The sequence below is a fragment of the Muntiacus reevesi genome, chromosome 8, assembly GCF_963930625.1.
Source record: "Muntiacus reevesi chromosome 8, mMunRee1.1, whole genome shotgun sequence".
Classification (NCBI taxonomy): Eukaryota; Metazoa; Chordata; class Mammalia; order Artiodactyla; family Cervidae; genus Muntiacus; species Muntiacus reevesi.
In genome coordinates this window covers 75061786-75080485 of record NC_089256.1, presented here as the reverse complement: position 1 = coordinate 75080485, position 18700 = coordinate 75061786, and the positions used below count along the sequence as shown (strand labels likewise).

The window sequence follows — 18700 nt, the reverse complement described above, 5'->3', positions numbered from 1 at the left end:
TGCAGAGGCCCCCGCATTCAGGGCCATGCGTGGCTCACTCTCCTGGTTACAGAGCTTTTCGGATGACAGACAGATGCAGGAAAGGGGGCTGGAGTGTTGAAAACTTACAGATAAAGGGCTTCACACTGCTGTGGATGTGCTTGTGTTGTTTGAGGCCCGACGAAGTGGCAAAGGTTTTGCCACACTCGGGGCACGCGTGGGCCCGGGCACCAACGTGCTGAGAGCGGATGTGCCGCTGAAGGTTGCTAGGGTCCGTGAAAACCTGCTAGGAAATGAGTACTGATTAATCAAGAAACTTAATTCTAGGACACAAGAAAGAAGACCAGGAATGACTCAAGAAGGGACTGTGTGCATCTGTTTAGTTTTTGTTTGTTTTCCCCAAAGCCCAAAAGAGGGTCCATATTTCCAAAGTGTGAGCCTCTCGAGGGTCAGGACTGTAAATTATTTAGCTCTGTAGACTCAGCACACGTATCCATTGGTATCAGTTGAACAAAATAATTAATGGCGTTACTAAAGCATACTCAAGATCTTCTTCTTGATCCTATTTAGAGTGAATGGAATTGAATAATAAAATACAAGCCATGATATTATTTAAAATGGTGTACTATTTCCATCCTTTAAACAAAGATGTACAAAATTGGATGGATTTTTGCCTAAAGTGTCCCAAATCTACTCCAGGAGTTCCCTTAGGGGTTAAATTCTAACACTGTGCTTTATTAAGTAACCATTAAACTAAAATGGTTCCTTTGGACATTGTACTAAAAAACAAACAAACAAAAAACAAAAAAAAGAAATAGGGAAAACAAAAAGCTACCCACACATCTGGAAGCAAAATACGTCTAAACATAAAGTTAAATGTTACAATTTCCACATGAGAAAAGATATTCAAATATCATGAAAATTTTTTGAAAAGAGAAATAAATTTTCATGACACCAGGACATCTTTTAGTTAATTGAGGAGTATGAAAATTTAATGATGTGAATTGCTGTTCCCATAGTTAAGAGTAACGGTCAAGGTGAAGTGCTTTCAATTCGCTCTTATATTGTTCAGCCCAGGTCACTAAGGCACTCCACTTTTAATTAGAACCAAGTCATAATTTATAGTGGGGACTTGGGTGGAAAAATCTGCAAGTGTAGGAGTCTCCCATTCTTTCTGCATAGGCATTCAGAAACTGTATGCAACTTCCGCACAAAATTGCTATTAAAAGAAATCAGTAATGTGCACTGGATAAAATTTTCATTCTCCATAAAGCTATAAAACAACCCCACTCTGGAAAGCCAGTAGCGGAACCAGGAATTTACCAAGGATGTCTGACACCTAGTTCTGGAACTCACCATTAAGCCTTACTTCCTCCCTTACAAAAATAAAAGGATACCCACTAAGTGTTTTTATACACTGTACTAATGCCTTCTAGCATACAACACTCAGTCTACTTTTCTCAAGATATTTATAGTTTCCCTTCTCACGGCTTGTTTTTATATATCGCAGCAAATGATGGATTAAGAGAGAGCAGGATGGCAGAGAGAGGCCAAGTAGTCTACAAATTCACTGTACCTTGGCACAGTTCTCACATTCATAGTGCTTTCCATTGTCATGTGACATCTGGTGGCGAATTAAATTGGACTTCCAGTTAAATGCCTTGGGACACTGATCGCACTTGTATTCCCTCTCTTCAGTATGTGACAACATGTGTTTCTCCAAGCTGTTAAGAGAACAATGGATTTAATAGGACATGGTGACTTAAGAACACAGTAATAAACAGAAAGTCATTTTCTTACGAATCCAACTGGCAATTAAAGAAAGAAGAGGGAAAGGAGTTGAGGCAGGAGAGAAACGGAGGAAACAGGCTTGCAACAGACAAAACTACATCTTGTATTCCCTGGACTGTGCCTCTCGGCAATACAGAGAAGTGCCCCTGTTGTTAGAAAATAAATCTGATTCAGCTAGCAGGGATTAGGTGCCAATTTAGGGGCATGATAAACAGCTAGCTGTTTGCCCAGTTCTGGATTCATTACACAATTCTAACTGCAACACGTACTGCTGTTACCCACTTAATTCAAACACAAACACTCAAACTGAAAACGTTAAGAGATTGCTTAAGAATATGCAGGAAGCTATTCTATCTAACATATATAACTCTCACATTGACAAAGGCACTTTTATTCCTACCTATATTACCAATGGGAAAGTGAACTGTAAGTTCAGCAAGCTATTCAACAAACCACTTCTTAATACAACCAATATGATAGATGGTCGCTTACGGATCGATGAATAAATATACAAAAGTGCATAGATACGGCTGGATGGCATCTTCGATGCAATGGACATGAACTTGCGCAAACTGTGGGAGATGGTGAAGGACAGGGAGGCCTGGCATGCTGCAGCTCATGGGGTGGCAGAGAGTGGGACGCAACTGGGCGATTGAACAACAACAATATAGAAGCAGATATAGACATTGATGGAAACATTACCTAGAGAATATATATGCATATATCTTATAACCTAAGGTTATATATATATATATACAGCCTATGAAATAGGGAGGAAAGAAAAGTATATCATACTGTAAGTGGATACACTTGTAAAGTCCCTCCAAAGAAAACCAGGGTTAGAATTTTCTCACAAGTATAGCTTCTCTGTTTTAAAACTTAAAATATTTTACCTTCTCAAATATTTCCCTGTCTCACTAAAATGTGAATACAAAATCTGCTCATGCAGATTTAATATAATGAAAATTAAATATTCTAGATAATGGGTTACTGTGATATTCAGAAGATACTGGCAACATTTTTGTTAATTAAATTCTCACATGTAACACATTAGGATACTACTCCCAAATAAGGTAACCAGAACTCCTTAGAGAAATAGCCCTTTTCAAACTTGATGCATGAAATACACAAGATGGGCTTCAACATCTTGTTATGGCAAAAATCAAGAAAGTTACAGATCATGGTAAAAAAAAAAAAAAAAAAAGAAAGAAAAACTAGGTTGCCAACCTGAAGAGACACCCACTGACTAAAGATGGGGAAATTTAAGCATCACTAAGAATAATGATCTCATCTTTTAATGATAATAATACTCAAAAACACAAAAATGAAACCTCACCAGTTACCCCGGGAAGATGCTGAGAAGCCAAATCACTGCTCTGAAAACTAGTAAGTAAAGGGGAAAACTCATGCACATATCTCGCCTTTCCTATCTGAACTGTACTTCAGGGGGAGCAAATAATCAAGGAGGGGGAGTTTCTCTGCATAGAATTAATCCAGATAGTAAATACTGAAACAACAGGGGAATTAGAACACTCTCATTTTGCAGCACCTGAAGAATTAATTAATCTAGGCAATCCATTATATGCCTCCAAATGGAAATAAATGATAGTACCAATGAGGTATTCTTCCTAAAACATTGAGCCTAAATCTGATCACAGCTTGGGATGTAACTATGAGTATACAGGAAATAGGATGGATAAAGATGACAAAAAATACAAAGGGGATATAACCAGTAGAATACAGCCAGGAGGAAATGCTACAGGAAAAAACACTCAGTTTCTTCTATATATAAACTATAATGAGATAGAGGGACTTACTGACTTTGATTGGGGAAACCTTTAAATTAAGAAATAAGAGGGACACAAACCAGTTGCAGTGATGGATCTTATTTTGATCTTAATGTAAGCAAAACAAACTCTAAAAATAAAGAAATAACTGGGGGAATTTGATCACTGAATATTTGATAGTAATAAGGAACCATTCTTTTTATTTTATTATTATTATTTTTTGGAACCATTCTTTTTAAAGTGAACTTATGTTTTACATATTTTCCACAGACACACACTGAGCTATTTATAAATAAAATGACATAATGTCCAGGATTTGTTTCAATAATCCAAAATGAGTATAGCTGAGATAAGACTGTTCTTGTCTGACAATTATTGAACCTGAGTACACTACCATCCTCTCTAGTTTTGTGGGTATTTGAAAACTTCCATAATAAAAAAGCATTTAAAAAAACTTATCAAGCATGCCAGCACTGCTTCTTCCCCATGTTTTATTCTTCTGTGAGATGGGCACTCTAAGTTTGAGAATCAAGTGTGCCTAGAATATGTTACCCAGAGGTTGTGTATACACTGTGTGCGTGGCCGTGTTTGTGAAAAAAATAAAATGTCCTTTCTCATATCTTGACAAATTAGAAAAACCTTTCCATATTTTTCTCTTTCTCAGTTTCCTCCTTCCAATTCTATTCATACTGGCACATGAACTTATTTTTCCTGCCTATGAGTCAGTCAACGTGGTCATGCTATCCTATCTGAGCACCAGCGGCGATATCTCTGCGAACAAAAAGTACCAAGAGACTACAGGTGTGTGGTCACAAGAACGGCCCTATCTTTATCTACAATATGTAATCCTCTGTTTGTTACACAAGCTGAAATGTTAATCAGAGAGTTAACAGAAAGATATTAGCAGTGGCAGTTAACATTGAATTGAGTCAGGGACATCTTCCAAAATCGTTGTGTGATTGCCGTTCTTACTATCGTCTTTAGCAAACTAACAGGGCCTGTCATTTCATGACATGTATTGCATTCCAACGTTTTTAAATCATAAACTCTGAAACCTAGTGGTAAAAGAATGTCCTGTACATTGAGATTTTTCCTGTCTCCTAACTCCAAGAGTATGGCATTGTTTTAAGGTATAGTACATGGTACACTCTGGAGGACATATCTTAAGTTAACCTTAAAAGTGTATTCCAATATATATTAGGTGTGGACAAATACTGTTTGTTATTATGCGAGATCAATTATGTGAAATACTAAGAATAGTCAAATTCATAGAGTCAAAAAGTACATTGGTAGGGGCCAAGGACCAGGTGGTGGGTGGGTGGGAGGAAGGGATGGGAAATTAGTATTTAATGGGGACAGAGTTTCAGTTTAAGAAGGTGACAAATTCAAGAGATGGGATGATGGTGAGAGTTGCGCAACAGTAGAAATGTATTTAGTGCCACTTAACTGTACAGTTAACTATGGTTAAAAAAGTATGTTTTATATTATGTGACTTTTACCACAATGCGTGCATGCTCAGTTGATTCTGACTCTTGGCAACCCTCTGGGCTGAGCCCACCAGGCTCCTTTGTCTATGGGATTTCTCAGGCAATAACACTGGAGTGGGTTGCCATTTCCTTCTCTAGAGGATCTTCCTGACCCAGGGATCAAATACACGTCTCCTGCATTTCCTGCATTGGCACTGAACCACCTGGGAAGCCCCTTTACCACAGTAGAAAAACATTAAAAATAAAAGGAAAATACAATAAAAATGCAAAAACAAAAAAGAAGTATAGATAGTATACAACACATAAGGGGGAAATAATAGCAAAGTGAGGCAAATTTTCTTCTCTTTCTTTCTTCTAATCCAGCATAAAATCCATATTGCTCCCTGATCATTATCAGCTATCAGCTAATCAGTGATAGAAAATAAAAAGGCAAGTGGTTCTTACAAAAGCTGATTTTCACTCCTTTCATAAACATAAAAGTAACCAGTCAGTCATTAACAAAACTTCACTTTTCAAAGAATTTTACCCCAATTTATAGAGCTTGGCTTAGCCTTCTGAGTTCTTTCCATCTTTTGCATGCATATCAACCTTTGTTTCTTGCCCCCATTTTTTGGAGGGTGGGCTGCCCAGGTAACACTAGAGGTAAACAAACCTCCTACTAATGCAGGAGACATAAGACATGTTGGTTTGAACGCTGGGCTAGGAAGATTCCCCAGGAGGAGGGCATGGCAACCCAATCCAGGATTCTTGCCTTGAGAATCTTGCCAGTATTCTTGCCATGGACATAGGGGCCTGATGGGCTACAGTCCATAGCACTTCAAAGGGCTGGATACGACTGAAGCAACTTAGCATACATTCCTTTCTCAATATTTTACACAAAAGATACAGAACAGAATAATATACCATGTCAAGAAAGGAATTCTCATTTGCTTAACATATAAAGCAACAATATCAGATTCAGTAAAGTGGAAAATATTCAGGGCATGTAGGTTCTGCACTGGCTAAATTATATAACCCAAATTATCACTTGGATGATCAGTATCAGGTTGCATAGCGACATGATATATCCATCTGGCTGAGCTACCGAGAAGTGAGTTTGGAGAGTTCACCCAATGCCAGATAATTAGGTTTCCTTATTGTTTGCTACTGAATGTTTGACTGAAAGAACTAAATTGACAGTTGGTTTTGGCATAAAGTAGCATTGACTCAGGCTTAATCTTACACCCAGTCAGAGTAAGAAGCTTTCTCCATCTAAGAAGTATTGCTACACACAATATTTTAATGTTGAGGCTGTCAGTTTTTGTTTTATAATGTTGTCCAATACTTCTGATAACAAAATAGAAGGAAATATACTTACCCTCTGGCATCAGAGATACGGCTTTACAATATAAATACTTTTCTCACCTGTTGGCATTTAGTGATTTCATTTTGGCTTTTAATTTGGACACAATATATTTAGGAGATGTGCTGGGATTTTTTTTTTTTTACAAATCCATGATTTGCCAAACATATATAACAGACTTATTCTCTATGTGGGTTTATATTAAATACTGAAGATGAGTTTAAAGGGTATTGGGAAAGCCCTCTTAGTCACCTGAATGTTTTTTCTCTAACAGCTAGATTAAGCCTGAATTTTCAAAGCTAGAGATTCATTCTTTTGACTCAGTCTCCTCAAGGAATAGTTTTACACTTGATGCCTTTTTGGTCATCAATGAATTAAAATGAATGGCTACCCTATGAAATCCTTTCCTATAAGAAGAGAGATGCTGGGCAATCAACGGAGGTGAAAGGAGAAGGAGGAAGGGGGGCACACTAAGGAAAGAGCGGAAACAAAATACAGTGAAAGAAGTGGAATGTCTGAAACAAACTGTGAGTAATTCACACCCCTGAGTAAAGCTAGTTTATGTATTCCTATACCCACTTAAATACTACGATGTCATGTTCATTTGAAATCCTGGTTACAGGTCCCAGATTTAAAAGCAAAGTAATGAATACAATTATTGAAATTGCTTGTGGACCAAGGCAAAAACCACTAGGTAGGAACAAACATACAACTTACCCACTGGTTAAATATACTTCCCAGTAGCTCAAATGGTAGAGAATCTGTCCAAAATGCGAGAAACTGGGTTTGACCCCTGGGTTGGGAAGATCCCCTGGAGAAGGGCATGGCAACCCACTCGAGTATTCTTGGACATGGACAGAAGAGCCTGGTGGACTACAGTCCGTGGAGTCACAAAGAGTCAGACACAACTGAGCGACTAACACTAAACACCTCTCTGATCTGAAAGATCATGCTGCAGTGTAATTATCAATACGGTTTGCAAAATATGGGCTTCCCTGGTGGTTCAGTTAGTAAAGAATCTGCCTGCAATGCAGGAGACCTGGGTTCAGTCCTTGGGTTGGGGAAGAAGAAGGAAATGGCAACCCACTCCAGTATTCTTGCCTGGGAAATCCTTATAGCCAGAGGAGTCTGGCAGGCTACAGTCCATGGGGTCATAAAGAATTGGACATGACTTAGTGACTAAACAACAACAAGGGTTGTTGTTTTCTTTAATAGGAAGAAAACAATTGTTCCTGAATTAAATTCAAAGGGCTATAAAAAGTTAATATGTCATTGAAATGTGATTTCTGTTTTGTTAAAAATATGTATCAAAGAATTATTTCATTTAGATCTTGTTTTTTTTTCTTTAAGACAATTCAACATTTTCTTCACTGGGCATGTTTCTGTTATTTTTTTATATGTGCAATTTAGATAAACAGTTGAAATTAAATCCACAGATTACAGTGATCTATCAAAAGACCATCTACCTTTCTTTAAGTATCAGAAGTTTCTTTTTTTATCATCTAAATGTTTCTAGAAAGTAGCTTTACTGTTCAGTACATATAATTAGATTAATCAACATCACTGTTGCCTCCTCTACCCTTGACTCATCCAATAAGTTACATTTTACTCTAATGTTAAACTTTCAGCTGCCAATTACATTCCATAAATAATAATAATAAGCATATTATTTTCTCTCTGGCATCAAAATAACTAATTCCAACTTCACTGCAAACATTTTACAGGTGAGAATTTACAGGGGAAAATGATTTCCAAACCTGTGACTAATACATTTTTCCAGCTCATTGTTGTTCCAGATTTCCCATCTGCACCAATTCTGAAAATTCAGCACAAACAACGTTTTACTTCAGATTAAACAAACACGTTCTGGTAGTGGGGCATGCCATGTCTAACCTTTGCAAGTCGGGAAACACTTGGTCACATTCCTTACACTCCTGAATCGCGTGTATCTCTCGGAGATCATTTTCACTCTCAAGCTTTTGTTGGAAGTCCTCTTCCACCATTGAGAAAGCCGAATGGGGGGTGCTGCATGGGAACTTCTGATGATCTGCTAGCTCAGCCTTGGACTCAAAGAGCTGGTCACAGTCTTCACAGCGGTATTGCCGTTCTTCTGTGAAAATAATTCAGGTGTTATCAGAACTAGGGGATCAGGAAGCACTGCCACAAACCAGGAGTTCTCATCGAATTATGAAAGACACAATAGAAATTACTGGGTTGTCCTTTGCACCACTCCCATTTTAACATGGATTAGAAATAATAAATGTAGAGAAGCTAGCACAGAGCCTAGAATTGTAACAGAAGTGATCATGGGGGAGCCCAGATAGTCTTCTTATCAGATAAAACTTTATGATGAAACCCTTGCAGGTTTTAATATTCTCAGGATATATAAAGTCATAATGACCATTTACCGAGCATCATTATGACCTCAAACCTGTTCATGGATTATTGATTTTCCTAAAACTTGGCTGTGAGGAATTACACATCAGATTTGTTTCCCAACTTTCTGATGAGAGTACTGAAGCTCAGCAAGTTCAGTAACAAATCAAGAATGATAGAACTGAGTAGTTATGTCAAACCTTGAACTGTTTCTGTCCCAAAGCCTTCTCACTGTGCCACGTTACGTGTAGGAAACATAGGAGAGTCCCTGTCTGAGCCTTACTCAAGCCTGGCTAATATCAATAAACTTGGAAATGCTTTAACGTTCATCATTTCTTGTAATGGGACACGCATGATTTTAGCACTTTTCTAGGCTCATTTATGTTCCCCCAGAGTCAGAGCTAATTGGCATGGCTTTGCTAAAGAGCCAACATATCATGAATTTGCACTTGAAATCAGTAAGATAAATAAATGGTAATAGTGGGAGACTAGAGATAACAAGGTGATAGAGTATCAGGTAGTGACAACATTGTTTCTATTCTTTCCACTGGCAGAGCTTTTAGCCCACTCATGAGGCCATAAATGCTATGCCCTGATCACACCGACACAACCACAGAAGTCCTGCAAACGGCTCACAATGCGGAAAGACACAGAGGACAACGAACAACATGATACACAATCGGTGCTGCAGACCTACAGCCAGGACCTATAGCCAGTTATTCACTGGCTGAATGTCTTTGAGGGAATATTTTAGTCACCTACCAGATGTGAGGCGTTTTTGCTAAGGAAGGGATACATAAGTAAGCCAAGGGGATACACATGAGAACAAATAGTGTGATACATTTCATGACAGATCCATGTGAGGGAACTAAGCGAGCCCAGAGGAATGTGCCAAATCCATCCATCCTGGGGGACAGAGGTTTAGAAAAGATTTTGTAATGAAAAATCAGCTGAGTGGAGCAGGTTGAGGGCGGGAATAGCATGGACCAATGAAGAAGGCAAGAAAGAGCAAAAAAAATGCGGGCTCATAGAAAGGCAAAGCTGTAGCAAAGTGTGACAGGTTTATAGGCTGCATGTAGGGGAGGAGTGGGAAATGCAGTCAGCGAGGGTAGTAGGTTACTAGGGGCTTTTTAGGTCCATGCTAAGAAGGGTACAGAAAGCCAGTGAAAGATGGAATACCCCACTGCAGCCTGAGAAGCCATGCAGAGAGATCAAATGGGTCATCATTGCTATAATCCACACACAATACTGGTTTGGATTAAACTAAACCAATAATACAGGGGCCAGAAAGGTAAAGAAATCAGTATGTAGATTCAGTGGGGTTTGTCAGTTTTGGACTTGGTTAGAGAAGAGGGAGGTGCTCAAAAATAAATCACCTCAGCTGTAAGACGGGTTTCTCAATAACATCAACTAGGTAATGGAAATATTTCTTATAGTTTGTGACACTATTCACATGTTTAAGATCTAACTTTAGGATCTCAGCCAGCAGTCTGAACACAAACAACCTCCAGGCCACATAATACATGAAAAGGCATAGGATTTAGAGATGGCAAGACTTTGGTTTGAATGCTAACTCTACCACTTTCTACCCAATTTATGTAGTCTTATGTGGCCTTGTTTCCCTATCTGTATAATGGAAATAAGATCTTTCTTAAAGGTTTGCTCTATGTTTAAAAGACTACAAAAGACACTAAATGAAAAGCCTATAACGTCAAGCATTCAGTATGTGTACAAAGCATGTATTTTATTTTCTCTTTCCTAAGAAACATTAACTCCTAGGAGTATGAAATACAAATCACCATTTAAACATTATAGACATTATATAATGTATCTGGTATATGTATGGATATGGATATGACACATTGAAAATAAAAAACAATGGATGTGTTCAAGAGCATTGTAAACACAGGTTTACTTTATGAAAAGTAGCCCTAAAAGAAAAACAGTCACCTCTGTTTATACTTTTTAGAACAGTACACTAAGTATTTATACTTCAAAAAATTATTATTTGAAAACCTTTTGAGAGCACACATTCACTGATTAAAGATTCCTCATACCAGAGTAAGCCCAAATATATTCATTTTTATCATCTAAGCAGTCCTTGCTGTCAAAGAGCCCTTTTCCACTGGGTCAGGCTCCCCATTCAGGCTCAAACTCTACCAGGATAGCTGACAAGTCTGGGTTTCTGACACCACTTACGTGTTACAGTTTTTAAGAGGAAAACAATTTCCAAAAGGCTCCCCTAAATAAACTGGTATAAATCTACAAAAAGGCAGAATGCAGCTTAGCCAAAGTAAAAAATGTTAAAGGAAGGAGTCAGCCAATAGTGGTAGCTTCCTCCACAGGAGATGCAGAAGCTGAAGCTAAGGTTCTCCTGTTGGCAATGCCAGCCAGATGGGAAATGCAGCCAGCCCCAAATCAACCTTTCAGGTAAGCTGGGATGGGTACCCCTTCCTACTGATCCTTCCAACTATGAAACACTCTAAAGACACCACTAGATTATGCTGAATGAAGCCCCATTGTATTAAGAGAGAGAAATAGGAAAGAAAAAAATATTAAGTGCTCATCCCAATAATACAAATCAATACAAATAAAATTCCCTTTGACTCTCATCTGAATATACATCACTAATCATCAAAATTCTTTTTTATGCCACCTTCTTTGATTTAGAATAGGTCCCTGACAAATACAAATTCCTCTGACTAAAATTTCCTCATCTGTACTGTTTTCCCACCCTACAGCTGCCTCCCATCTGATCATGCTGGCTAGGATTTTACTCAAGCAGAAATATTTTTTTCCAGTAATAGAATATTAAGTGGGAGGAACAACTGAGAGATTTTCAAAAGCCCTAAACCAAGCTCCCTGAAATGTCTTTGGTAGCATGAAAGTACTCTCACCAGCGTCTAAGGCATTGACAAAAGGTTTAGTTATGTGATGTCTCAGTCCAGATATTCAAAATTCCTTTGACCTCCATTTCAGAAAAGACCTCTGCTTACTTTAGCTTCACTGTAATATTAGCCAGGTGTCACACTAAGAAAATAGGCACTCTAGGGGACAGAATTTGTTAAAGCTGACAATGACTAGCCAGGGAAACTGACAGACACCAAGCGTGATGGATCCTTTGACAGGCTCCATCACAATCTCCAAGTGAGGGTGGGGCGGACGGCAGCGTGAGTGGTACTGACCGTGGATATCTGGCGCCATGGTTTCATGGGAATAGTCTTCACTCTTCATGAACAGCAGGAGCTCCTCTCCTGGTGCGATGTCTGCGACTACTCTATAAAATATCTTCAAAAGACAACGAACGTGGGAAAGAGAAAGAGATGTGAATGTTAAGAAAGGGCAAGATATACACGAAGATAACTGTTCGTTTCCCCATATTTTAACAAAATATTCCTTTTCATTTTCATCAAAAGAACTAAGACTTCCTATTTTAGACACCGAAAATTAGCCCTCTGATGACGAACGGAAAGCTGGGACTCTCATGCCAATTCACAAATCTTTTTCCAACTCCCACTTCACAAGTCAAATTTTCTAAATGCAAGGCTCGCTGTGTCACATTCACCTTGTGAAATGTTTAACCAAGAATTTAAACATTTATTTATGATAATGTTTAAGAAACATGAAGAGATCACCAGAGAAAAGATGATCCCTTCTCTGAATTCCTCTCTCTGGTGAACCACGCACAACTGATTGATGCCTGCGCCCTGAATTATCCAGCCATGGCTGGGCAAAGGCTGGCAGGGACAGAATTACCTCCCCTTCTTGACCATGTTCTCAAAAGTAGCACGTTCTCAACAAGGTGCTTTTAAGGCAACAGTCTGGAGGGACCCAACATAAAGAATCATGAAAAGATCTGAAAAAAAAGATAGTTTTAAAAGAGAGTGTTTCTTTTTTAAAACACTGCATCCCTCTTTTATCAATCAAAAGTGATACTCACAGATCCAGGACCTGCCTTCATGACCCAGCTCCTGATCCCACTCTTTGAAAGCAAGCATTATGCTTTCAATTGATTCTTTTACCAGGGTTTGGGGGTGGTGCTTATTCCTCTTACTTTCACACAAAATGTTGATGAGAGGAAGGGTTGAATAAACCCATTAATGACTGACTAAAAGCAGTGTGGCAAGTATGGAAAAAATCCTGACCTATAATTTCCAAGAGCTGCCTACCTTTTCCCTGACCAGCTCAGTGACCTTAGGTAAGTCATTGCCCAATTTACTTGTCCAGGCTTCAGGGTTTCTTCATTTATAAAGGCATTTAATTCTGATTTGCAACATATATAAACATCAAATCATTATGTTGCATACCTGAAACTAATATAATGGATATATCAATTATATCTCAATATAAAAATGACTTAATCATGAAAATGTTTAAGGTGCTTTTTCATTTTAACACAAATGGTTTTTAATTTTTAATTCTAAGATTATGTATTAAACAAAAACTCTTAAATGAGAATAATTACATTCACATACAGACAGACACATACATACAAATTCCACCAAAAGTAACAATAACAACAACAAAATCAGAGATTCAATTCTGCTCAGTCTCAATGCAATAACGTGAAAAATCACATAACACAAATTGGCATACCCTGCTAAGAAAAGGGAAGGATCTACTTTGAGAAAACCTTGCTCTAACTGTGGTTTCTTGCAGGATCACTTAATAGTTCAAACTGAGAAAGGTTGAGTAATTTAATGTCTTATGAGATAAAAAGAAATGTGCAGAACTTTAATTATATTTATTTGTTTATCTTTCGAAAAGCAGAGGACATTAAGCAAAAGTACGTGCCTCTTCATTCCAGTAGGTGGCTCTAAACTCCAATTGTTTATTTTTCTTTAAAAAGACCAGAGTACAAAACTGTTAAATTCAAAAAATAACTCAATGAGGAGTATTTTCTGCTTAGTTTCTTTCCTGTCAAAATAGAATCATTTTTTCTGTCACGCAACAGTAATTTAACCACATGAAGCTGGTTTACAGAAAATAATACCAAACATAAAATGTTCTTCTAATATAATATGACCTAAAATGTTCCTCTAATAGGATATGACCTAAGATTCTTTATCTCTATCCATAGATAGAATCCAGACTATCTTAGGAAAATAACTCCTTGTTATGTGCTGATTCTATAAAAACCAGAGAATTTATAGTTTGTATCTTATTAACCGTAACATTCATATTTTCCTTTCTTTGGAAGTACATTGAGAGGAACAGACTGCTCAAAAAGTTACCAGGTTAAAAAAAAAATGTGTTCATTTGCTTTTTCTCTCCCTAAACCTTCCAGTTAAAAGCTTGTTAGTACCTTGTTTCATTCTAGAGTCCTAGTTCCCCTTAGAAAACAATGGACTTCTCTCAACAGTTTGAATCACCTCTTCTTTTGGCATCTCTCAAAGGTTTAACTTATTAGCTTCCTTTCCAACAACATGTTGACATTTGAATTGTGACATATTAGAACTTTTCGGTGGCTTCTCGGAAACAGTGAGGTTAAAGAGACAATATCCCGCAAGACCATAAAATGGTACAATTGTCTGTGTTGGGGAATGCTGCAGAGACACACACGCCAGATCACTGGAAGAAAGTATTATGATATCATTATTTCTTTGGCGTCCACTATTTATCATGTCTCTTTTAATTCCATTTTAGATTTACTCAATCCAATGTGAACAGTCCAAGAAACAAAAGAAAGTGATGGATACATTGCAACTATATATTAGAAAGACAATTCTCTTTGCCGGGACATAGATCACTACTGTAATTTCCCTTTAAGTGTCCAAATTGTCATGCGAAGAATACTGAGTGCATAAAAAATAAAAGACACGGAAGAGTGTTGATGTTGGCTTTATTTACTGGAGGTAAAAGGTGACATTCCAGGCCACGAAAGGCAAGGCTAGGCAGTGTGGGTTTTAACTTCAGGGTGTTCTTTTCGATTTTAAGTGAATTTTTATGGTGCTCATGAAACTGAGGTTTGAAAAGATCTGGCAAGAGCCCGACCTAATGAGGGCAGATTCTGGGCATGCTTCCTCATATCACATAAGAATGTGCTTGAAATCCCATCTACCACCCTTAGAAATCCAGCACTTTTTTTCAAGGTGTTGCTACCACTTGCCATTTCATCATATCTCATGTCTTTAGATCTTAAAGAGACTTAAGTAAAATTATGTCTTTCCTCTTATAATTGCAGTGGCCCCAAAGTATAATTTGAATACTTGGATTCAGAGATGTCCACATATAAAGTTGGTTTACGTCTTAGCAATAATAATATACCAACAGGCATTTGGGAAGTGAGAGGAGAAGTTTAAATGAAAACATAATGACAATTTGTTGCCTCAAAACAATTATGTGGGGGGAAAATGGAATGTAATGCTGGTGGAATCAAGCCTTTCAGAAAATAAGATATCACATCTATGTTTTTATGCTATAAAATAGGTCTTTTAGGCAAATAAAAAATATAATTAAAAACCTAATGCTTTATGCAGTTTCTCCCGCAGGTTTGTCTATTAAGTATGCTCGATCATGCTTATAAAAATATAATTATAACATCTTTAAAATCAGTATATTCTCAAAACTTCAATTATATTGCAGCCCTATAAACTATAGGTCATACGAGTTAGGTACCAGGAGCAGAGACACTACTAACATAACCTCTCTGTATTTTGTGTTTGAGAAAAATGGAAGGGAATCAATTCCTCTGTTAAATTCCATAAAAGAGTTAACAGGTCTCTTCCATCAGGGGGTTTTATGGGAAAAGCTATCTGGAACCAAAATAAAAATGTCCTGGATCTGGGATTCTGTGATGAATTCAACTTAAGTATTTAAAGAGGGACTCAAAAGTTTCAAACACTTAGAAAAAGTTGGAATGGATATAAAAAGGTTGTTGATTTATTATTTTGCTGGGTCTCTCTCAGAATGCTCTTTAAGAAGGAAAACAACTCCTCCCATTATAAGGTGAAAAATAGAGGAACAGGGCCTTACAGTCTAAAAAAAGAGGATTATATGAGAATTCCATTTTTTAAAAGTCATGATAAACATTTTAAAACTATGTTAACTCCTTTAGACTTTTCTTTTTGGTAGCTAACACACCAAAGTGCAGAAATACAACATGTTATGAACATGACCTAACTCATAGAAACTTTTGAAAGTTAAGATGGTCTTTTCATTTTATCACAGAAAAAATATAATTTTCCCAATATCTTGCTGGACTCTTTTTAATATTTCCAGAGACCTTTTTATCTTTATCCTTGTAAGTATGGATATTATATCTGGATCTCTGAATACTTTAATTTATAAGAATAAATATTATGGTAAATGTTTTAACAGATCTTTATGTATTCTTTTATTTTTAAAACTTGCTAAAAAAACACACTAGTGGAATTTCTATAAATGTTTTAAAAAAATTCTAAATAATTCAGATATTTGAAGATAAAACTCGAAATCTCCCAAATTGTTCACTTTTACTACTGGTGAAATTCACAATTTAAGGCATAAATATAACATTATACATGTATATAGAAATTACTCTAAAAATAACTATTTTTAGAGTTATTTGTTTTAATTTGCTTTAATCAAACCTTGTAATGGTTCCAAATGTCAAAAGGATATCTGTTCAGTTAAGGCTAAGCTAAAGGTGAAAGGCAGTGGTGATGTGGATTTGATTTAGCAAATTTAGACAGCCAAAAGTTATATTTTCATATAATGTTATATATAAGTACATATGTGCTTGGATATGTTATATATATTTTATATGTGATTTACAAATGTGATGAAGTATATGTTTGAGGGAACTTTTTAAAATCAGCGATTTATTGTATTAAAAAAATTAATATTTAATGGCATATGATTAATTCTAATTATATATCATAAAAGTTATATATTTTATAAATTGCATATTATATGTAATATATGTTATATATAACAATTTATTATGTACAGTTGGAGCTGAAATTAATCATACTTTATTAAATATCCATTTTCTTTTGTTATTTAAGCCCAAGAGTACAGTCACTAAAGAAGGTATGGACACTATAAGCATTCTGATAGGGGAGGTAATAGGATATAAAAGACTTTCAGATTAATTCTCTTTTATACTGTCAGAGCCTGTGTTCAACCAATTCCTCCATCAAACTAATGATGGCTACCACTTGTATTTATAAATAGTAATAATGTGGGTTCTTGTTTATAATCTTATAAAATAGAAAAATCTAGAATCTGTCAGACCAGACTTGCTGTCTGGTTTGCTATACCTGGATCGATTTAAAGTATTATGCTTGCACTACTGAGACAGAAGAAAAATTCAGTGCACAAGAGGGAAAACAAGAAAGAAAGAAAGCACATCATTTACTTTTAAAAAGATGAACAAGGACTCATTGTTATGAATTCCCATTTATTTTTCCTGGTCAAGCACTGGAAGTTTTATTTATGCTTAATAGACTACATTTGGCATGTCTGAAAATGGCAGAAGTGTGAATTATGAGTGACCTTCAACCTATTCAGGAAGTTGTAATAATTGAAATAATAGAGAAATGTACTCCCTGCAAAATCTGTACTAAGACAACTTTTTCAGACTATTGCTGTCTTTTCTGTCTTTTCACTTTGAAGTAGATAGTTGATTCCTTCTCTCCCAACTACCACTATTCAGCCTGAATGCTTTATTTTCTACAGCTTCATACCAGTCTGAGACTAGGAAAAGGTGAATGGAGCTTTAACATTTAGAGGCTGGGTGGGAGGGGAGGTAAGTGACAGTTTGCACATCTGAACAGAGTCAATATTTGATATAAACACATCTGTCAGTCTTGGTGCTGCAGAGGTAACACCTAGCCCACAGAGACAACGCGTGCACACGTGCTGGCTTTAGGAAGGGTGCTCTAGACCCCTGATCTATCCACAGCAATGTGGAGAACCCCAATTCTGGAGGGCAGGAGTGGTGTCAAGTTTTTTCACCTCTAAAAGAAGGACCCTGTTACACATTCTAATCCTGATTAAAAAGAGATAACAAAAAGTGTATTCAGCAGACAGAGATTAATAACAGAATGTAAGGAAATTTGCCCGACAAAATGGAAACACTGTCATGGCCAAGATTTGCTAAAGCAAACCATTCTTAGTTTCTCCAAAGACACAGTATTCTGAATTTGTCTTCAAGGTAACAGTATAAAGACTAGAAAATATTAACAGAGAAATATCAGGTACAGGTCTTGCTGTATCTGCTTTCAAACCAGAAATATATATATATACACTAGCTACTTTCAGAACAAAAATATTAATGGAGAAGAAGCCTCCCCCCCACACACACACATTTTTATTTCTCCCATAATAACATGAAAAGAAAGCCAAGTATAATTTATTGGATGAAATAAAACAGAGAGAATTGCCTGTTGATTCTAGTTCGCAAGAATAGGGCAAGTGATAAAGATCCACTTATTATTAGACCTGGAGCTTGTTGTGTAACCAGCCTGGAAGTTTTGCAAGCATCCTGTTAAATAACCTCTAAAGATCACGCTATAGACCCCACAAGAAATATTCATTAGCCACCTGTCCTTAATGTGGCCATTTTGTCTGACTCTATGAAACTGATTATCCTCAACAGTTTCAGACTGCTCAAAAAGAGAGGAAACTAAAGATCTTCTTTGGGTTTTTAACTAGGCTGGAGACATTTCTTGTGTTCTTAACCAACACGTTTTCCTCTTTGATGGCTTGTGATCTATTCTGACACCTAACTTTTTGGTGCTATTCCAGAAATAGCTAGACTCTAGTATGGGTGTGATGCTTTGAGATCCTCCTGTATATAAAATGTTGTGTACATACAAACATGAATTACTTAAAATGCACAGATCATCTTTTTAGTGAACTCATGTGCTTTATCAATCTTCATAAAAATTCCTACCTTCTGTAGCGCTATGACAGGTCTGTGTGCTGGGCACAATTACATGATGGAAGTTTTT

At 36.8% G+C, this 18700-nt stretch overlaps 1 protein-coding gene across 13 annotated transcripts in view; it reads right to left on the bottom strand.

Moving 5' to 3' along the window:
- Window positions 1-18700, bottom strand: part of MECOM (MDS1 and EVI1 complex locus) — a 614971-nt gene that overhangs the window by 39139 nt on the left and 557132 nt on the right. For 10 of the 13 annotated variants that reach the window (XM_065943617.1, XM_065943614.1, XM_065943616.1 and 7 more), the window contains 4 exons: window positions 11948-12050; window positions 8280-8496; window positions 1556-1703; window positions 109-265 (listed from right to left, as the gene is read on the bottom strand). In XM_065943617.1, the coding sequence (XP_065799689.1) occupies window positions 109-265; window positions 1556-1703; window positions 8280-8496; window positions 11948-12050 (625 nt within the window). The remainder of the gene's footprint in view (window positions 1-108; window positions 266-1555; window positions 1704-8279; window positions 8497-11947; window positions 12051-18700) is intronic. The other 3 variants (XM_065943611.1, XM_065943613.1, XM_065943623.1) reach the window with 1 other exon arrangement.